The sequence below is a fragment of the Phyllostomus discolor genome, chromosome 9 (assembly GCF_004126475.2).
Source record: "Phyllostomus discolor isolate MPI-MPIP mPhyDis1 chromosome 9, mPhyDis1.pri.v3, whole genome shotgun sequence".
Lineage (NCBI taxonomy): Eukaryota > Metazoa > Chordata > Mammalia > Chiroptera > Phyllostomidae > Phyllostomus > Phyllostomus discolor.
Genome location: NC_040911.2, coordinates 2,334,336 through 2,355,881, shown reverse-complemented (window position 1 = coordinate 2,355,881; position 21,546 = coordinate 2,334,336). Strand labels below are relative to the sequence as shown.

At 61.4% G+C, this 21,546-nt stretch overlaps 1 protein-coding gene across 1 annotated transcript; it reads left to right on the top strand.

Annotated features, from left to right (window-relative positions):
- Positions 1-5,034: 5,034 nt before the first annotated feature.
- On the top strand, positions 5,035-20,942 carry LOC114506599 (beta-Ala-His dipeptidase-like). The gene is made up of 12 exons (XM_028524360.2): positions 5,035-5,113; positions 6,355-6,488; positions 6,948-7,097; positions 7,777-7,939; positions 8,824-8,912; positions 12,133-12,330; positions 13,528-13,612; positions 14,701-14,861; positions 15,828-15,992; positions 17,253-17,394; positions 19,322-19,469; positions 19,653-20,942. Exons 1-12 carry the CDS (start codon positions 5,035-5,037, stop codon positions 19,723-19,725), a joined length of 1,587 nt encoding a protein of 528 aa, XP_028380161.1. The 3' UTR covers positions 19,726-20,942.
- Positions 20,943-21,546: the final 604 nt, after the last annotated feature.

Here is a 21,546-nt window from a genome sequence, read left to right as displayed (position 1 = left end):
CGCGTCACTGCCCGCCGGCTCACAGCGGGACTCACAGCGCGCGGGGTGGGGCGGGGCCAGGGTCGGGGTGGACGCGGGCTCTCTTCTCCCAGCCCCTCCCCGCCGTCGGGGAGGTGTCTGTCCCTGCCCCCTTGCCCTTCGCTGCCCCGGCACCAAAAACCCAATCAAGTCGGTTAAAATGGAACGGAGACTTAATTGGCCCGGAGGGTGCACAGCCCAGAGTAAGCGGGAAGCAGGGCCTTGTGCATTGGAAAGCCCACCCTGCTGACCGCCTTGACCTGCAGGTCAGAGCACGGGTGGGAAAAGGACTGCTATGTATTGGGCTTTCTGTCTTCACGTGGCCCAGCCGGACGGTGGCCCTGGAAGTCGGTCTTTCGGCCCCACGGCTTATCGCCACCTTGGCTCCCTGGGTCCGCCCCGCCCCTGTGGTCGCCCGCACAGCGTCCTGAAGCCTCAGGCTCTGCCCTCTGCGGCTCCGCCCAACCTCCCGGCTCCCTTCCGGCCCCCAGGAAGGCTCGTCCTGGGAGGAGAGAGCCTGCAGCTGCTGGTCACCCTGCACTCAGGGGACCCAGCCCTCCGGGCTGTGTGCCCGGGGTCCTTGCACTTCACCTGGGGTCCTGCTCAGAGATGAGGGGCTTTGCCTGCTGAGGGGACCCCCGAGTCCCAGGTCCGCTGTGTTGCTTTCCCGTCACTGCACGGCAGGGCTGGCCACCCACAGCACAGCTGCCCATCCTCATGGGAAAAAGGCAGAACCTGGTGGGACGCACCCCTGACCTAGGACAGTGGGGCTCAGAGGGGCCTCCCCGACCACTGGGGAAGTCAGGTTCACTCTGCTCTTGCAACTTCGGGGTGTCCGGGTCGGGACGCTTGAGCCGACCTGTGTGGGCCTGCAACCACCACGTGCTAGTGAGTGAGGACGTGGGCCCCGGCTGCGGTGGCCGAACCAACCCGGGCTTCCCCCCGAGGGCAGTTCAGATGTGTCTCAGTGACGCCAGGTCTGCACGGCCAGGCCGGTGTGGACGCCCCCTCTGCCCCCAGTGCCATCTCATGGCCGTGACCTCTGCCCCACGGCCTGTAACCCCAGCTGCACGTAGCATGGGGACAGGGAGGGGGCACTCCGGAGGTAGTGGACTCTCCTGCCCTTGGCAGCCTGCTCCCAGCAGGGACTCCGGCCGCAGCTGACGGCACCAGAGGGGGGAGCAGGCCTGGCCGAAGTTCTTATCTCGGGGCAGGGTAGGGGGGACAGATGTGGGAGGGACAACCGTCGTGCGTGCCTGTTGCACCATGATGCTGTGGCACTCGTCCCAAGGAAACCCTAGAGAAAAAAAAAACAGGAAGCGGGAACATCCGCATCCTCCCTGAGGCTTCAGGAGTCCCGGGGGAGCCCTGAGGGCAGGCAGTCTCAGCCCGACTGGCCTTTCGGGCAATGCGATTTTAAGCCGGTTGTCTTTAAGAAGCCAAAGACCAGGAAGAACCTTTGTCCTTCCCCCACCGGCCTCTAAGGTTCACATCCCGGCCTGCCCCAGGGAGGGAGGGAGCTGGCATCGTGGGTAACTAGTAGGGAGGAGCTGCTCAAGGCCTTGACCCAAGTCCTCTCCGGGTTCCCTTGTTCAAGACAGCCCGGCAAACCTGTGCCGCGTCCAGCCTGGGCCGCTTGCCCGTGCCAGCGGTCAGCGCCCGCTGGAACCTGACTCTGAGCCCTCCCTGCCCCTCCCCCGCCTGCGCCGGGCTGCTCCTGTACCCCTCTACCTGGTGATCCACACTTCCAACCGCTGCCGTGTCCTCCCTGAGCCTCCCGCCAGCGGCACGTGGGGGCGGGCATCGCCTGGGGTTCGGGACTGAGCCTGAGCTGAGCTCTCCTTGGAGGTCCGACTTGCCCATCACCCCCGAGACCAGGGGGCGGTGGAGACGCTTGTAGCTCTTGGGCCTTTGGGCGGAATTCTGTTTCTGTACACGGCTTCCTCCACCCCAAGGGTGTCCAGGCGGCCCTCCGAAAGCCACGCCTGACCAGCTTGCTCCTCGGGGCTTGCTGCCAGAGTCCACCTGGGCAGAATGCCTGGCTCCGTCCAGCTCCTCCGGGAATTAACAGAGTCCAGAAGGGCCTGTGTGTTGGGGCGGGGGGGGGGAAGTGGAGGAGTGGGGGAGGTTCGGCTTTTATTTCTAATCCCGTGGTGGTGAGAGAGACCGATAAGGCGTTTTTCCTGTATTGTTGCAAAGCCATCGGCTCAGTTCCGGGCAGAGCCACCTGCCTAAAGCTGCCACAGGGGACCGTCAGCGACGTGGTAGGTGGGGTTCTTGGCGTCCGCGTTGACCGGCACGGAGTTTCTGACGGGACAGGGTTTGGCTGGTGGGCCCTGAGTGTCCGGGGAGGAACCAGGCCGGGGGCAGGCCCTGTGCAGGGGGCGGCCAGATCACTTCCACTTCGACTCTGTCCTCTGCTCAGCAGCGGACTGCGTGCCTCCCTCCCAGCCTCCACTGGGGCCGCCCGCTGTTTTCCCGGCAGGAGACAGAAGCGCCCTGAGTGTCACTGGTTAAGGAGACGGAAGCGCCCTGAGTGTCCTTGGATAACGCAGCCCGTGGCGATTTTGAAGCCACCCAGGCCGCTGGCAGCTAAGCACACAGAGCAGGGGACGAGGGGGAACCCAGGGCCGTGGCCCCGTGGGAAGAGGGGCTCTGAGGACAGGAGCTGAGCTGATGGGGACAGGACGGCGTGGGGTGGGTCCCCCGCAGAGGACATGGGCACCACCACAGAGAGTGCAGAGTTTGGGCATTTAAAGTGGGGCCCAGTGCGGGGGCCCTGAGGACCCCACGTGGAAGGACCCCTGAGCTGGAGTTAGCAGGGGGTTAGGGAGCATGTGGGGTTCCCTCCGAGAGAGTGTCCTGCAGGGGGCGTCTCCGGCTGCACCTGGGCTACCTGCCCCACCAGGAAAACTCGGAGACCCAGCCGCCGGCTCCGCTCCCTGGCCCCGCCCCAGGCCCCTGCCTGGCCTCCAGCACAGGCGTAGCCCAGAGTAGCCCCGGCCCTTCAGGTTCTTGTGGTGGACGTAGTCCTAAGCCAAGTGTGACTGGAACCCGAGGACACAGAGAAAGACTCATGGGGCAGGGGCCCTACGCAGGCCGTCACAGCCCATCTCCACGGCCACAGCCCGTGGCCCCGGGCCCTCTCCACGGGGCACTGCAGACCCGGGGACAGCCCCGCCACCAGGGACAGCCTTTCTGGGGGCCAGCCCCAGCTCACCCTCCCTGCTGGGGAGGGTGAGGCCCCTCCTGAGATCCCTACCCTTCTCAGCCCTCAGGACCCGGCTTCTTCCTTTTCTTTAAATGCCCCGTTTCATTTTTTATCGAGAGGGGCACCACCCAGCTTTTCAATGGAGATGGAATGGATGGGCTGCAAAAAGGCAGCCCACCGCATTTCAGAGAGCCTTTCCCGGGAGCCCAGCACGTCCTTTCCCGCCGCTGCTGGTCCCCAGGAGTCCTGTCCTCCTGATTCAGGTGCAGCCCCCAGGTCTGGGCTCTGCCCCCAGGAGCTTGGCTGGACCCAGCCCGGCTCCCACTGGGAGGAGGCGGAGGATGCTCAGGGGCGGCTCACTGGCGCCATCTATGGCCCAAGCTCTTAATCCGCTTGTGCGTGAGCCTGCCTCACGTGGACCTTGGATGTTCCCCCTTCTAGCTTCCCTTGCAGACATTTCTCAGGCCGGGTAACATGTTTATATTGCAGAGCGAGTGTTTATATCTGTGGTTGTTATTTTCATTGCAGCTGTGTTGCAATGTAACTCGCACACCTTACAATCCGTGTATGTAAAGTGTCCAGTTCGGTGGGTTTTACTATGCTCCGAATCACACCGTCATTGCCAAAACCAGCTTCAGAACTCGTCGTCACCCCAGAGAGAACCCCCTATTTGTCACCATCAGCACCTCCCCATCCCCCCGGGAGCTGCCAGCCTGGGCCGCCACCAGTCTGCTCTGCGTCTCAGGGTCTGACTGTTTTCCTGGGCGCTTCCTGTCGGGGGGGCGGGGGCTGGCACCCGAGTGGTTTGCTGGGGCGGGAGCCTTGCTCGGAGCACGGTGTCCGGGGCTCCCCCACGCTGCGGCGTGCACCGGCACCTCCCTCCTCTCCGTGGCCGGGGCGTTCCCATGTGCGAGCACGCACCCCACGCCCTGCTGACCCGCCCACCCACTGACGGACACTCGGGTGGTGGCTATTGCGCATGAGGTTACCGCGGACACCACGCACGAGCTTCTGCGTGGGCACCCATCTTCGTCTCCCTCGAGGACCTGACTCAGGGTGGAGCTGCCGGGCAGACGTGTGATCACCTGAGGACGGACGGACGGACAGACAGACAGTTTTCCAGGGCAGCTGCGCCACTCGGCACCCCCAGCAGCCGTGTCCCTGGGCTCCGGGGTCTCCACACCGTCTCGGACGCTTGTCCACGTCTGACATGTGATTGTCACCTGAGACAGGTGTGGGGCGGCATCTCCTTGCTGTCTGACTCGGGCCTCCCTGGCGGCCAGCGATGTTGAGCCTCTTTCCGCACGCTTAACCGGCCATTGGCACGTTGTCTGTGGAGAAACGTCTATTCCAGTCGGGTTGGCTTGTCCCGTATTGGTGACTGGCAGTGGCTCTGGGTGGTCTGGGTGCACGTCCCCCCCTTGGCTCTGCTGGTGCCCGGAGCGGGAGGCCGAGGAGAGAAGCCGTCCACACCCGACAGGGCTCTCAGAAATAAAGTCTGTTTTTTTCAAAATGCCCAGAAGCCCACCAGGAGGAGACGGCTTGGGTGAAGGAAATGAGTCAGTTCCGAGCTCGGAGGTCCTGCCGTCTGGCTCTCTGCTCTGCGGCCTGGAGCCCCCACCGAGGGAAGGGCGGCGACCCGGGCAGGGCCCACGTCGGTTGGGAGGGAGGGAAGGGAGGGACCTGTCAGGGGCGGAAGCAGAGAGCGAGGAGGGCTGGGGACGGGGAGCTCCCGGGTGGGCCGGGCGGCCAGCAGCTGAGAATTATCTCCCGTTCTCCCGTGTCGCTCATCACGGCGAGGCGGTATGGTGGTCCTCTGTGGAGTACCCCAGCTTCAGGAGTGGACAGCAAGGAGCCCCCGGCGCCAGCTCTGCACGGGAGTTGGCATGGTCCTTACAAAATGCATTTCCTAATAAAGTGATGAATCAGACGTAAAGATTTTTTTAAACCAATCACACTTCTTGTTGGGAACCACCCTGCCTGGTATTAGAACCTGTAACCCCCACCTAGGCTACAGCTAAGGGAACACCCTTGGAACCGTAAGCCAGCAAGGAGACAGAAGCTTGTCTCCCTGGCAGGGGTGCCGCTTCTGCTCCTTTTACTTCACCTTGCCTGGTCCCCAATGCTTGGTCGGTTAGCCAATGATGGGTAAGATTCCCCAAGGGAGGAACGACCTAAGACAGGCACGATCACATGGGAGGCCCCCAAAAGAAGGACTTCGGGGGCTACGGCAAAAGGGGGTGATGGACCCTCGCCCCTCGGCTTTGACATAGCCTGAGTCCTCAATGTCTGGGAGAAAATCTCCTTATCTCTTGGTTGCCTTAGTTCCCTTGCTCCACCTAAGCCTGAAACAATGACAGGGTGGTGCAGCCCTGTGCTGGAAAGGGTGGGTTCCCGGGGTGATCAGGCCTAAGAAAGAATATGTAAATTCCTGTGAAACCTTCTTTGTTTAGAATGCTCTCAGTTGAATGAGAAGGGTCCAAGGAGGAAGTTAGTTTGTTCCTTAAAGTCTTACAGCTCTTTGACCCCAACTCAAAATAGACCCTCAGAGTTCCTTGGTACCTATCTTTGATCCTTACTTCCTCGCAATGAGTAATGTGCTTTACCTGAATTCTTATGCAAAACAAACCCAATAAAAGCAGGTTTGGACAGTAAATCAGCACGCTCCCCACTAGAGGGGGTGGCTGTTCTGTCCCTACTTCTCCACAGAAACTGGTCTGTCTCTGTGCATGTTTTTTCTCGCATTTTGACGAGCCATCCGCAGCATTCCGTGATCACTGCTGGCCGGTGACCCACGCATCAACTTCTTCCCCTCACAAACAGTGCCCCCCACACCACGTGTGCTGGGTCAGGATGCAGAGGGAAGTGACTGACAGGCAAGACTGTCACAGGAACAAAGTGACGAAGGTCTGTTTCTGTCCCACCGCAGTGCTTGGGGGTCGAGAACGGAGCATTTGGGGAAAGAGAGCACTGGAGAGATTTCCGGGTCAAATGCCTTTGTTATTTCGGCCAAGTGGCTGCTAGGGAACCACCTTCCTCTGACTTCCTCCGAGTCTTTGCAGGGTTGGGGTCCACCCCCCACCACTCACTCTGAGCCCGCCCCTGTCGCTTGCTCCACGTCACAGGCCGCCCCCTCTCTCTCCTGGCTCTGCGGCCACCGCTGCTCCAGGGAGCCATGTCTTCGCCGCCCCCACCGCCCGCCGGGCTGGTCCAGAAGCTCTTCGGGTACATCGACCACCACCAGGACGAGTTTGTGCAGGTCGGGGCGTCTGCACGCGGGGTGCTGGCGCTCGATCCCTTCGGGGTCGGGGTGGACGGCCGGTTGCTGGGAGATGTGGGGTTTTGCCTGACGACTGAATTCCATGTCACCTGCCTGTGATTCCCTGTTGGATTAAAACCCGCACTGTTCATTAGACTTAGGGGCGAGAGCCTTCCCGGCCATCCCTCCTGAAAGGGGCGCTCGGTTCCTTTCCAGCACCCCTGACCTACTAGGGATGTCCCTTGAGTGGTAGCCAGTACAGGGCTCTCCCTGAGGCCCCCTCCACCCCCAAACACAGCCAAAAACCGCCCCCCCCCCCCCCCGCGCACAGACGCCACCCCGGAGCGGTGCCTCCCAGGAGGGCAGCGTTAGGCCCAGGGCTCCGCCGCACTCGGGTCCAAATGGCTTGTCCTGGTGACCCGTGTCTGTCTGCTCAGCGCCCCGTCCCCCGCCTCACAGACACTCAAGGAGTGGGTGGCCGTTGAGAGTGACTCGGTCCGGCCTGTGCCCCGCCTCAGAGGAGAGCTGCTCAGAATGACGGCCCTGGCCGCAGCGGCGCTCCGGCGCCTGGGCGCCCGCGTGGACCTCGTGGACGTGGGCTCTCAGCAGGTGCTGGCGGCCCCTCGCTCCCGGCACCTCCCTGTGCACGGGCCGCTCTGCCCCCTGTTGGCAGAGGCAGGAAACACCCCTAGTGACCCCGGTCCCCGGTCACACACAGAGCTAGCTCCTCCCGGTCCCACAGGAGGCCCTGGTGCTGACCTCCCCTCCCGTCGGGACTTGGGGGTGGGGGGCAGCACACGGGGAGGGCGTGAGCGAGGGCGGCTCATTCCAGAGAGGCCCCGTGCGGTTCACACCCCACACACAGTTCACACGGCTCCCACGCCGCCTCTTCCCTGAAGCCCCAGTTGGGTCTCTCTCCACCGACCCAGCCTCTCATCGGGTCGCTGCCCATTACTGCCACTCGGCCACACAGGGCGACCTTGAACCCTGGCCGCCGCCTGGGTCAGCAGCGACCAGTCTCCCGGTGGTTCCCAGCTGTGCCCGCCCCGTTCGGGCTCCTGCCACCTGTGTCTGCCCAGGTGCTTTGTTCTGGCCGTGTGTCCTGCTTTAACTGCCAGGGTCTCGGGGTGCCCCTCTGAGAGCCCACTGAAGGGTGGTCGGACAGCTAGGTGGGCCCTACGGGGACCCAGGGGTAGAAACAGGCCTCCCGGGGTCATGGCTTTGAGGTTTCCGGAAGAACTAAAAGCAGCGTTTATAGGGAAAAAAGTGACCTGTTTTCCCTCCGCAGCTGCCCGACGGTCAGACTCTGCCGATGCCGCCCGTCATCCTGGCTGAGCTGGGGGACGAGCCGCGGAAGCCCACCGTGTGCTTCTACGGCCACCTGGACGTGCAGCCCGCGGCGCAGGCCGACGGCTGGCTCACCGCCCCGTTCGAGCTGACGGAGGTGGACGGTCAGTGGCGGGTGCTGCCCCCCGGGGCTGGGTGCTCCTGTGGATGCGGGGTCGCTCGTGGGGCCCAGGGGCTCCAGAGGTGCCTCTTGTCCTGCCTCTGGTCTTGACCTGTCGTCAGGAACGAACAAGATGCACCCTGACCGCTGTGGCCCGGTTGGCAGGGCAGTGACCTGCAAACCGAAAGGTCGCCCGTTCGGTTCCATGTGCCTGGGCTGGGGGTTCAGTCCCTGGTCGGATCGGGGTGCATGCGAAAGGCAACTGATGGGCGTTTCCCTCTCTTTCTCCCTTCCCCAACACCCCCCCCCCAAAAAAAGGCCATTCTCAGGGTCTCCGTCTTGTCCAAGTTTGCCCGCCGAGGCCGGTTTTCTCGCCTCTGCCACAGAACCCCAGCCCCGAGGGCCCCTGGGTGAAGCAGCACCCCAGGATGGAGCCCCGGGCCGTGAGGAGCACAGGCATCCCGGTCACACGTTTTCTTTCCGAAAACACCAAACGTGCTGCTTTCTAAGGAAAAGCAGGGGACAGGCTTGTGGAGGAGGTACAGGCGCCCTTTTCCGTCCCCTTGCGAGCTGGGAAGTCCCGAGTGAAGGGCTCGGTCCCGTGACACTCGGCTACAGACCCTCCGATTGTGTCCCACGAACTTGGAGGAAACAGCTACTCTTCGCTCTTCAGGCCAGAGGGCTCCGTGCGGTTTCTGACCGGCTGGCGGCTGTGCCGTTCGTGCTGGAGAAACCGCGCTGCAGGACTTCAGAGCCAGAGCCGCGCCCGGGGGGAGAAGGGGGTGTCAGAGTGCAGACCCGTAGGACGACCTTGGATTTGAAGTCACCCGACTGGGCAGAGGTCTCCCCGCAGCTCTGAAAACGCCCCCCCCCCCACCCGTTTTCCAGGGAAGCTGTACGGACGAGGAGCGACAGACAACAAAGGCCCTGTCTTGGCGTGGATTCACGCTGTGAGCGCCTTCCGGGCCCTGGAGGAAGTAGGTACCCGGGGCTGTCTGCGGGGGAAGGCGCTGACCCTGACCGTGGCAATGATGATGATGATGGTGATGGTGGTGATGATGGTGGTGATGATGATGGTGGTGGTGGTGGTGATGATGATGATGGTGATGATGGTGGTGATGATGGTGGTGATGATGGTGGTGATGATGGTGGTGATGGTGATGGAAATGATGATGATGATGGTGTTGATGGAGATGATGGTGAAGATGATGGTGATGGTGGTGATGATGGTGCTGAACATGATGATGATGATGGAGATGATGACTAATGGTGATGATGATGGTGGTGGTGATGGTGGTGATGATGATGATGATGATAGTGGTGGTGGTGATGCTGACAATGGTGGTGGTGGTGGTGCTTTGAGTCGCTCGCTGTGCTGCAAGCTGTCACCTGCATTACATTTTCCGCTCTTCCCAGCCATCTTTGGAGGTGTGTGTTCTTATAATCACACCTGTTGTACAGGTGAGGAGAGTGAGGCTGCCCAGGTCAGGGAACGGCCCGGGGTGGGCACGGCCGCACCGAGAAACCACAAACAACAGGAGACAGGAGGTGCTCTCTCTGCTGGGACCTGCCTTTTCCCCCTTGTCTTAGTTTAGCTTGTCTTCTTTTTTTTTCTTTTTATCTCCCCCTCCTTCTCATCACCAGGTTTGCCTTTATCCGTAGAGACAGATGTGCACTTTAAAAATACACCGGCAGCTTTCACAAGGGTCAGGAGAGAGACCCCTGGCAGGGGACAGCCCGTCTGAACCTCTAGGTCTCTGTCTGCTCTTGAGAAACGCAGTTTCCAGCAGGCGTCCCCTGCAGGGAAGCTAGGGTGCTGCTTCGGGCGGGGACCCCTCCCTCGGACCACCGGAGGACTGCGCCGGCGGGCCCAGGTTCGGGTCTCCAACCAGCCAGCGTGCCACTCTCCCCAGGATGGTCACGCCTCGGGGCGGGCTCCCTCCCTCTGGGCCGAGGGTCCTGCTCCGTCCAAGGGAGGGGTTGGTCTGGGCGGCCGCTTTCTGAGGCTGCGTTTATTGGACCTCGGGCTTCCGTTTCACAGAGAAGCTGCCCGTCCAGTCAGTGAGCCCGAGATGGGGGAGCCTGGCCCTCGGCTCCCCTCCCTGGGTCTGGTGCGGCCAACCCTCAACGCAGGGAGCCTGAGACCTTGTCCCTCTCACGTCCTCCTTGACTCAGCGCCTTTGCTCCTAGAGACTGAAGACCGGGGTTCAAGGCCGGGTCCGGGCTGCTCCCCACCCAGCCTCTTGTGGGAACAAGTGGGGTGGCAGGGGCCCGGCTCCGGGCCCCCCAGTCCTGCCCCCCAGCACAGGGCCTCGTGTGGTGGAGTCTCTCCTCGGGGGACATTGCATCGGGTGCCAGGGGCTTCCCTCCGTGAGTTTATCTTCTCCCGAGACACCAGCACAGGAGGGCTGTGCTGCCCCCGGCTCGGCCACTCCGTCTCGCTGGGGAAGATGGGCTCGCTGAGTTGGGCGGGCCTCGGGCAGGCCACCCAGCCGCTGCCGCCTGGTCCTCCAGGTGCTCACACCGAACAGGCCCCAAGCGTTTCGGGCAGTTTCTCCCCCTCCCCTTCTTTCTTTGTTTCCCCCCGCCCACCCCCTTCTCTCTTAAGAGAAGCAAAGCAATATTTATAAGGAAGCCCTAGAGGAAGGGCAAAGCCTGCTTTGCTTTTCCATTTCAACTCTGAAGTGCACATGATTACAGACGAAACAGCAGAAGTGTTCTCTGCCCGTGGACCGGTCAGTTAACTCTCTCTAGGCCCCCCTTCCCTCGTCTGTGGGCTGGGAATGGCGTTTCCACCTCCAGGCGCCTAGCGGGGGCATGGAGGGGTGCATGGAGGAGCACATTGGAGGAGCACGGTCAAGGGGCTCCCGTGCCTACGGGCACCGGTCTCTCCCTCCCCGGTGCCCCGCCTTCCCGTCCTCTCTTCCTCTCTCCCCGGTGCCCAGACCTCTCACGTGGGTCACCTCACTGGGTGCTCTCACCAAGAGCCGGAGCAAGGGCCCATGCCCACACCGCACAGATGTGAGACCCGTGAGCCGCCCAGCGGTGAAGTGGCGAGTCCGGGTCCCTGGGGTGGCCAGGGACAGAGCGGAGACCCAAACCCGGGCCTGCCTGCTGGTCTCTCTTCCTCCCCCAGCACTCAGCAGCCGCTGGCTTGTATTTTATGAATCGCATTTTTGCCAGAAAATTCTTAGGCTTTCCAACTACTTCTCAGCCATTGTTTGCTAGTTAAATGTGAATGGAGAGCTTCCAACGATGAAGATTTCTGAACGGTAGCTGGACTTCCTAAGACAGGTAGAAATGTAGGCAAGTGGCACATTGGAGCAAGCCATTGTCCCCACACGCCCAAGGTCACACTGTCTGATACATAATCCCCCGCTCAGCCTGCCTCTGTTAATCCTCGGCGATTCGATCCCGCTCATTAGCCCTAATTAGCATGTCTGGGCTGTCGTTTGCCTGCATGTCATCACTTTTAAAGGCTCCTCGGTATCTTCTGCTCCAGGAAGAGGGCTTTGGCCTCCCCCTTCTCACGTGCCTCGCAGAGATACAAAGTTATAAATTATAGAGATACAATAAGATCAAAACCAAATGGGGGAAGAGGCGCACCGTGGACATTTTAAAGGCGCTATTCCGTGCCCTGATATTAACCGGAGAAAAGTCCCATTTTTGCTGCACGATCAAAGCCTTCGAATAAGTTAAAAGGCCGACTGAACTCGTAGTTGAAAAATAACAGATACTTGAAATAAAAATTATCCCGAGGCTTAAACATTAGACAGTCTTTCAAAGGAAAGACTCCTCATTTATCACGCTCCGAATTATGAGGACAGAAGAGAGATTAGTAATTGAGTAACCTTCCTCGGAAAATTCCTTTTGGGGAGAAGGGAGAAAGGGTGTCGGCTCTGCGGTGTGGGTGTTGCTTTTTTCAGGAAATCCTTCCCCAAATCCTGCATCGACATCCAATCAATGTCTGGAGCGAATACACCGGGCATTACCTTGAATTCTCCTTCCCCATCTCAGTTGAAACGCCTTTGCCACGCGCGGAGGGGTTGGGAATGCGGATGACCCTCACACTGAATGCGTATAAAAACCGACTGTGTTTATGTCCGACACATGGTAGTCCCAGATCTCACAAGGTGGGTGTGGTGAGCGGGGCCGCCGGAACAAACAGACTGTCCCCGTGTTACTTTGTTAACCCAGGACCTCCCCGTGAACGTCAAGTTCGTCCTTGAAGGCATGGAAGAAGCCGGGTCTGTGGGCCTGGAGGACCTTGTCCGGAGAGAGAAGGACGGGTTCTTCGCCCACGTGGACTGCATCGTGATTTCCGACAACCTGTGGCTCAGCCAGAGGCCGGCGCTGGTTTACGGGACGCGAGGGAACAGCTACTTCACGGTGGAGGTACCGGCCGCAGGCGCTGGTGGTGGCGCGCAGGCCGGTGGGAGCCGGCCTGGACGCCCGCAGGGGCAGGGACGCAGGGCTCGGGGAGAGCGGGAAGTTCCCCCGGGCGCGAGGCCTGGGGCCCCGCGGAGGTTTGGGGAGTGGGCGTGTGCGTGCAGCTCCCACGCTGGGAGCGGTTCGCCTCGCACGTGCTTCTGCAGACGGGATTCCGCCAGCTTGTGTGTGACTCTCAGGCCGGGTTCAGGGCCCGCAGCGGTGAGGCCCGGAGGCAGGAGCCGCAGCCCTGGGGCTGAGGGGCTGTTCCCAGCCGCGTGGCATTAGTGAGGGGAGCGGTCTCGGCTCCACGGGGCTGGGTGCCTGCACGTCTGGGGTCTGGGGTGGACGACCAGGGGCCTGCCCACCCGGCTGCACCTGGAACATGGGTGGGGCCGGGAAACACCAGCGGGGCCAGAAAGACGGGAGGAGACGACAGACCTTGTGGGGCCTGGGCAGCAGATTGGATTTGGGGTGCCTGGGAGGGGTCCGAGGTCACCGTGAGGTGACAGATAAGCAGGACGGTGGGGGGGACCCTCCGTGGTTGGGAAACGAGCAGGCTGGTAGGAAGCCAGCGCCAGAGAGGATGTTGAGTTGACCTGGAGGTGTGGATTCCGGAGGGGGTGGGGGAGCACACCAGGCAGGCCGGCCCGAGGGCCTGAGCAGGGCGAGGGCGGGCTGTGCGGCGAACCCAGGGAGCAGCTCTCAGAGCTCCGAGCGCAGAGGGAGGACGCGTCTGAACCAACGAGCTGTGGGCCGGGAGACGGAGACGCAGCTTTTCGAGGGCACTGTCACAGACTTGTCCTGCCAGCAAGCAAAGCATGCAGAGGAGGAGCGTTCTGGAGGGAGAAGTTTTCCGGAAGGAGGGGGAGCAGCAGACGGGGGGTGAAACCAGGAGTGAGCTGGGATGGGGCGGTGCTCGTGCAGGAGGCGGGGGCTGCAGTCCGTTCCGGGGACCCGGGACGCACGGGGACTGGACACAGGAGGCCTGGCTGCTCCAAGCCGTGCGGCCGCACAGCCGGGGCGGGGACCTCGGGCTGGGTCCTGAGAGATGCTGCCGTGGGTGGGGGGAGGGGTATTTCCCACCGGGTGAAAGCCGTCAGCGGTCACCGCGGCAACAACGCCGGCGCTGAGCACCCGTGTTCCCGTTCACCCATCTTCCAGGTGAGATGCAGAGATCAGGATTTTCACTCGGGAACCTTTGGCGGCATCCTCCACGAGCCGATGGCCGACCTGGTGGCTCTCCTGGGTAACACGTTACCCCCTTTCACGTCCCAAACGTCTGGGGCCCACTGACCCAGAGTCCTGTCCGACGCCGCGCATCTCTCCCCCCTCGGTGTCCAGCCCGCCCGGGGTGGGGGTGGGTGGGAGAGAGGGCGTGTCCTCAGCCCTGCCCCTTGGCCAAACGCTCCCTGGGCGTCTGAAGGCCGCGTCGCTTCTTTCCTGGGCTGAAGCGCGTCCCGACTGGCCCCTTCCGCTGCGCATGGCGGCGCACCCGGCCGCACCCGGACAAGGGCACGGCCCCGAGAGGGTTCTGGAGAGGCACTCGGAGATGGCACCAAACGGACCAGCACCACACGGCTTCCTTTCCCCACGGTGCCGTGGCCCCGGCCGGCTCAGAGGCTCGTGGGAGCCGCCCCTGCCTCTGAGCTGCTGCAGAGTGCTGGCTGTGCATGAGTGTGTGCGAGTGTGTGCGTGTGCGTCTCGGGAGCCAGGACTGCCCGGCGGCTGGGGCGGGTGGGTACCTGGGAATGGACGGAGGCTTCGCGTCTGGGGGTCTCGCTGGCAGGAGCCCCTCCTGCGGTTGCAGCAGGGACATCACACTCGCATCTTTGTAGTTTGGTCTCTTTTTATAACAGAGGTTCTCGGGCCACAGGAGCTCAGACCCCACAATACCTGTGTCTGTCTCTTCCCCTGCCACAGAGGGCAGCTTTCTACAAAGTTGACAACCTGTTTGACAATTTAAGACAATACAAGAAGCTGTTTTCCTTCAAAGTGTTTACACTGTTTCCAGAAGACTACAGATAGCATGCAACTTTATGCATACACAGTTCTGCATGGCACCAGAGCTGACCTCCTCTCCCCTGGGGACGGCGTCTTCGTACCCTTCCCTGGGCACATCTCAGCGCCCAGCAGGGTTGCTGCATGGTGCCCCTCGGGCAGGGAGCCCCAGTGAACCCCACAAGGGCCCGGGACTCTGCTAGGAACATCAGGGCGGGATCCCCCATGGAAGGCCGGGCACGGGGTTTCACTGTCTTCACTTTGAAGCAAATCAGAGAGCCGGTCTGAAACGCAGGGTCGGCCAGCACGGCTTCCCTCCCGGCGTGTGCCCTGCAGGGAGCCTCACGGACGCCTCCGGCCGCATCCTGGTCCCCGGCATCTACGACCACGTGGCTCCCGTCACGGAGGAGGAGAGAGAGCTGTATGCAGCCGCCGACCTGGACCTGGCCGAGTTCCGGCGCAGCGCCCAGGTGGAGAGGTTCCTGTTTGACACCAAGGTAGGGCGCGGGGTGGCGGTGGGAGAAAGGGGCGACGTGGACGTCACTGCCCCCAGCGCCCGGATTTCTGTGAGTGGCCGACCCCACAGCGCAGAGCTGCTGAGGGTGCTGGGAGCCCACGGGAGGCCGGTTTCCACCTCAGGGCCCAGCCCCCTGACCACAGGGCGGCCCCTGCGCTCAAAGCCCTGCCCGTCCTCCTCAGCTTGTCAGGCTCCGCCCCACGCCTGCTGGGCTCCTGTCTGGTTAAAGAACGAGGCTCGTCTGCAGTGGTTCCAGCTCCCAGACCCCCCCACCCCCCCTGGCCCCACCCCCACCACGCTGTCCATTTTCCCAGACAAAACCTCCAGCCTCCGGGCCACTCTGTGAACGGCAGCATCGCCGCCTCAGTGCAGGTAGCGACCCCAGAGCTGCAAGTGTGGTTAAGGGAAATCCGGACTTTCTCCTCTTCCCTTTCATGTTGCTGCCTCCCTCTTTGTGTCCACGGAGGCTGCTCCTGGGGAAGTGCGGGGGCGGGGCTGCGTGTGCTGGACCCAGAGGTAGCGACTCCTGCTTCCTGAGACGGGCTCTGCAAGGCCCCAGCTGGGGGTGGGGGGAACCAGCTTGGACATTTGCAGCATGCTCACACGCCTTCTGAGTCCAACCCGCGGGTAGCACAGCACGGAACCCTGTCACTGAACTCAGGCTTCTGGAAGGGCCCCTGCCAGCTAGTAAGTGGAAACTGCACGGCTCAGGTGACGAGGGCCCTTGTCTATGGCCGTGGCCTGGGCAGGTGACAGCACCCGGGACGTCACATCCCAAGGGAAAAGGTCCCTTTTGTGATTAGTCCAGATGGTGCCACGCAGGGCGATAATTAACTCGTTGGGAACGGTGTCTCGGATGCACAGAAATCAGTGATGTAAACATTGCAGTTGAGTACTTTCGATTGACCATTTCTGTACACAATCAAATAACTTTATTTTGACTCAGGAGGAGATTCTGATGCACCTGTGGAGGTACCCGTCTCTCTCCATCCACGGGATCGAGGGTGCGTTTGCTGAGCCCGGGACCAAAACCGTCGTCCCTGGCCGAGTCACCGGCAAGTTCTCCATCCGGCTGGTGCCCCACATGGAGACACCGGTGGTGGAGAGACAGGTGAGCGGCTGCCCAGGGGCCCGGCAGCTCCTTTGTGAGGGCCGCCGCCCACCGCCAAGTGAGCAGCACCCTGGCTGCCATGGAAGGACCATTCTTTTCCAGGACAAAAGGGACTGGGACAAATGTCAAAAGCCGGGCGTAGTTTTTGTTTGGTCAAAATCTCTTTCCTCGGTGATATGCGGTTACAGTGGTCGGATAACCACGCGGAGGGGGAGTGGTGGAAAATTTAAAGAGTGGAAGGGTGGCCACACCTGGTCTCACACGGACGCAGACGGAGATGCTGCCGGCCTGCGCTGGAGTGAGCCAGGCGGTGCCAGGTGCTGCCTGTCCATTTGTCCACACGTCCATCCGAAGTGGGCCCGGCCAGGAGCCACCAGTGTGAGTGTTGTCCGGAGGAGCTACAGGTCCAACCCCACCGCCGGCCGTCAGGGTGCCCCAAGGTCCACACGGAGGAAACTCTGGGTGAATGAACTGAAGAGACACCACCCGTCCCAACCCTCTCTGCCCCGCTGTCCTGTGACCGTCTTTGAAGCCACAACCACATTCCGACACACCCTCCCCCTCCCCACGTCCTGTCTTCCCCCTTCTCACCCCCGCAGTCCCTGAGGGCCAGGCCTCGCACCCCTGCTCACAGCTGTCCCCCCCTGCAGCGGAGCCGGGAACAGGTCTTGCCACAGGACAGGTGTTCCATAAACACCTGTCGAAAGGAGTGGATGGAAGAAACCTCTCGGAGTCTGGAGTTCTTCCGGGGGTGGGGGTGGTTTCCACAGTGGCCGGGGGCGGAGCCAGGGGCGAAGGGGGGGACGCTGACCACTAGGCCCCTTCCCAGCTCAGCGCGGAGCTGCCCCCGCCACATCCCAAAGGGCCGGTGCGTGGGAAGAGGGGGTGTTCTCAGTGAGAAGCTGTACTTGCGTCAGGGTTCACGGGCCCCCAACACGCATGCTGGCTGCCCGAGTCGTGTGATCCCTGAGGTCGTTCAAGTTGCGCGGTCGCCCGAATCCCCAACCAGCGGCGTTAACAGCGGGACACTGTGGGCGATGGTGGGGGCGGGGCCGGCGATGCGGGAGGGGAGTGACCGCGCGTGCCTGTCCCACGGGGCGGAGCTCCGCCCCGGAGCCCCACCCACCCTGGGCCGCCCTCTGGCAGAACCGCGTGAGAACCCTTGGACCTGCCGGGCGTGCTCCTCGGTGGGAAACCACGGTCGTCAGCGGAGGGCGGGACTCGAAGTGTCCCCTGACGGCGGAACACGCTGCCTTCCAGGTGGAGCGGCATCTCCGGCGCGTCTTCTCGGAGAGAAATAGTCCCAACCAGCTGGCCGTCTCCATGGTGCTGGGGCTGCGCCCCTGGATCGCAGACGTTAGGGACAGTCAGTACCTCGCGGCCAGAAGGGCCATCGAGACAGGTGGGACTCGGGGGATCTCCAGTCGCCCGTCCACGGGGGATGGAGGGCTGGCTCCCCGGGGCGGGGGTGGGGGCGGGGGGTGGAGCACACGCGCTGGGACTTGGGGGTCGGCCGCCTCACCGAGTGCGGCCTGAGCCGGGCTCCGCACACACCCTCTCGTGAGCGTGTCCGCCCGCTGTCCCGCATCACACGCCGCGTCACCCTGGCTGCGAGCGGGGAGTGACGGACGCCTCTGTGACTCGATGAATCGAGCTGAAGGGTGCAGGCTCCGCTCCTTCCCGGAATTCCCCGCTTAGCGGTTTCAGACCGCGGTTGACCACAGGCGACCGAAGCCACGGGAAGTGGAACCACGGGGAGTGGAACCTCGGACAAGGAGGGGCTCTGGTGCTAGAGATGGGGCCGCAGGCCACAGCCCCGGGGCCGGCAGGGCTGGGATCTGAGGCCCAGACCTCTCCGTCCGTGGGGCACACGCCAGAAACTGGAGGACGAGCCCCAGACTGGAAGCCACGCTCTGGGCCGCACTCGCGCGGCCCCGCGGTGCGGCGGCGTTTCACCCGTGGGACGTGGGCCGGGAGGGAAGAGGAGCAGCATGGAGGAGGCCCCTGCGCTGCCCGCCGAGGAGAGGCGTGCGGCCGAAGCGCCCAGGTCGGCGGGAGAGGTCGGACGCGCTCTCGCAGGGGCGCACGGCAGCGCCGCGTCTGTCTGTGCGGCAGACCGCGAGGCGCTTGGACCTCGTCCACGCGCACGCCCTGCTCTGTGGGCGAAGACCGCGCGGCGTGTCCCCTTTCCCGTCCTCGTCTGGGTTTCCTCCCCCACATCGCCGGCGACTTGTCCTCTGGCCTGGGAGGATCGAATGTGCCCCTTTCCGGACCCGAGGATGACCATTGAACTGTCCGTGGGGCGCACCAGAATCCAGGCACGGACACGGAGACTCAGGAGATCGTCGACCGTAGCTGTTTATGGATATGTTTGTTACAGAACCCAAAAGCATCCCATGCCCACTTTGCTAACATTTGATTCATGAGACAGCCAGGTAAGTAGGTGGTCATCTGGGGCATTGCCAAAAATGCATGACCTCTTCCAGTTGTGAGGAAACAGACAAACCCAAATGGAGGGACATTTTACAGAACAGCTCATCAGTACCCCGTCAAAGAGGGTCAAAGGTTGTGACAGACAGGGACTGGAAAACCGGCCCAGACTAGAGGCAGGGGGGCGGGGGGGGGTGTGTGTGGCAATGAACGGCAAACTGTAGGGTGGGACTCTGGGAAGGGAAAGAGGCATGGCATTCGTACAAGGTCAGAGTGCAGTTGATGCTGTTTCTTCAATTTTTTTTTTTAGAGATACGTTTTTATTAAAATCAGTTTAATTGCTCCATTCATTATATATCCGAGGTATTTAAAAAAAATATTATGCTATTTTTATTTACTTTTTTAGATTTTATTTATTTTTAGAGAGGGAAGGGAGGGAGAGAGAGAGAGAAACATCAATGTGGGGTTGTTGGGGGCCGTGGCCTGCAACCCAGGCATGTGCCCTGGCTGGGAATCGAACCTGTGACACTTTGGTTCGCAGCCCGAGCTCCATCCACTGAGCTGCGCCAGCCAGGGCCTTGTTTCTTCAAGTTTAACTTCCTAGTCGTGGTCACTGTCCAGCCGTTACGTGAGATGTTAACATTGGGGAAGTAGAATGAGGGCACATGGGAACTCGACTCTTTTTGCAACTTTTCTGTGAGTCTGAAATTAGTTCGAAACAAACATTTTATTTAAGAAACACTTTTTAGAAGTAGGCAGTGGCAGAGAAGGCGACCGCTGTTTTCCTCTGGCCTCTCCTGTGTCCTGCTTCGGAACACAGACGGCAGGACAGCAAGGAGCTGTCCTTGCGGCCTTGTCCCTCCGACGCCGTTCAGACGCCTTTCTCTCCCGGGTTTCAGTGTTTGGCACGGAGCCGGACCTGATCCGGGACGGGTCGACCATCCCAGTTGCCCGGATGTTCCAGGACGCTCTCCAGAAGAGGGTGCTGATGCTCCCGCTGGGCGCCGTGGACGACGGCGAGCACTCACAGAACGAGAAGATCAACAGGTGGGGTCCCGCGGGGCCGGGCCCCCGCTGCCCACCCCCAGGGCCCCCCCTGGGAGAGCCTCGGGCGTGCCCCGTACTTCAGATTACACCGACACCCTCAGATCTTCCCGTTTCCGTTGTAGACTGGTTTTCCTCCATCATCGGAATGGAAATGACCGTGTTTCTCTTTACTCCTTTCATTAGGCAGAACTACATAGAGGGATCCAAATTATTTGCTGCCTTTTTCCTGGAGATGGCTCAGCTGCACGGACAGTGACAGGACTGTCCAGCTTAGCTCTGACCGACGGCCAGATCCCCCCTCCCACGACCTGGACAGGAGTGGAATAGAAATATCCAGAACATGTTGGACCAGTAAAGAATGTTTCCCCTCCCATTTAAAACATCTCTGGGTGTTCGGACCAATGCTGTAATACCTTAAAGGCACAGGCACTGGGAATGGTTTAATGTCCATGTTGTGCGTCCTTCTACAGTCACAGCTGCCTGCACGAACTTGACCTCCCCGAGTTCAGCCACGGTGGCCCAGGATAGACTCGGTCTGCCCTTCCAGCTCTGGGGCGGTCCTTTGACTGGACTCTCCCCTCACAACAGCTGGCCTGGTCACCGTGGCTTGCGTTTCTGGGTCAGCAGGACGCACAGCGCATGGTCACTCCATCCAGGGGCGGTCAGTGGTCAGCGCTCGCCCCGCCCCTGCATGTACCACCCCCTCCTTTCACCTTGAACACGAAAACGCCGGCCCCCACCGCTGACCACCATCATTTCCCTGTGGGGGCACTTTTACAGGAGGCACCGGAGCCTGAGACCATCTTAGCCTCTTGCTTCCCCTTCGTTCAGTTTTTCCTGTTCCAGAAAGTTCTGAACCAGAAATGACTGATATCCACCATATCCTCAGACCACTTGTCATTCCTTGGGTGAAAATGAGTATATTTTACCCGAAGCCTCTTTACCTTAGTTGGGATGGATGCCGCCCAACCACCCCACCCCTCCTGGTTTCTGTTCTTCCTTCCTCTCCACCCATGAAGGCCCACGCTTGCTCGCTCGCTCTCCCCGCCCCCACCCCCAAGGTCTGTGCAGGGGTGAGTCCCCCACAGCAGAGGCAACCCCAGGGAGAAGTTTGCTCAGCCCGCCTGCCGGAATCTGACTCTACGGCTTCATCTCCGTTGCCCAAAGCTTTTAACAGCACCCGCGTGAGACAGCCCTAATCAACCCGACGCCAGTGTCAAGGTCTCTATTTACAGCCCTCAGCTGGCGAGCGCTCATTAATCACGGCAGCTCACCGTGGGGTTGGGCTTGATTGGCTTTGATGGTGTAAACACACAAACAAACGGGAACGTAATTTTCCTAAGGCTGAGTGTATGTAAACAAATCAGTTCAGTCTCTGTGACTTCGTTATCTAAATCACATTAATGGGAAGGAATTTAAGGGTTTATTAAAAACGTGTCTCTGGTGGTTCCCAATAACAACAAAGCGTGACTCGTCCCAGCTCAATGTCTGCTCACCCCAACTCCACTCCCGGGGACAGGGGTCCCCCCCCCCGAACCCCAGCCTGGTAGGCACACACAGAGGGCCACTTCTCTGACGGGAGCACCCAGTCCTGGTGGCTGAGCGTGGGCAGGTGTTTGACGTTCTTAGCTATTGAGCTTGCTCGTGCGTGGTGGATCCCACTGGATCCTGTGACGTTCTGGATTCCCTGGGACCCACCTGACGCACTCGGCAGAGTTCCCAAGACCTACCTGTGCCGGGGCTCTGTGATGCGAATGCGTGTTTTTAACAGGGTGTTCAGGTAAGTCAGGGAGCAGAAGCCGGTTGTGAAGTACATCTCGACCCCTCCTGAGCCAGGCGCTGGCTAGTGCGAGGTCCCAGTCGCTGGCACGACCCAGTGACTCGTTGCTGGCCAGGGCGACGTCCTCCTGGACCTTGGATCAGCTGGCCCGAGGCCCGAAGTGTCTTGGTTATTTATTCAGACCGACCAGGTCATTGGGTCTAGGAGCTTCCAGCCCGGGGATGCCCGAGAGGGCCCAGAGCCCGTGCTTTCTGCCTCCCCGTCGCCAGCTCTCATGGGGCGCCCTGGGTTACCTGC

Bases quoted from the DNA above. Each gene is read 5' to 3' on its own strand.
- LOC114506599 (XM_028524360.2), top strand. From the start codon at position 5,035: ATGGTGGTCCTCTGTGGAGTACCCCAGCTTCAGGAGTGGACAGCAAGG. The intron at 17,395-19,321 runs GTGGGACTCGGG...CCCGGGTTTCAG, and splicing joins CAGAAGGGCCATCGAGACAG to TGTTTGGCACGGAGCCGGAC. The intron at 19,470-19,652 runs GTGGGGTCCCGC...TCCTTTCATTAG, and splicing joins CAGAACGAGAAGATCAACAG to GCAGAACTACATAGAGGGAT.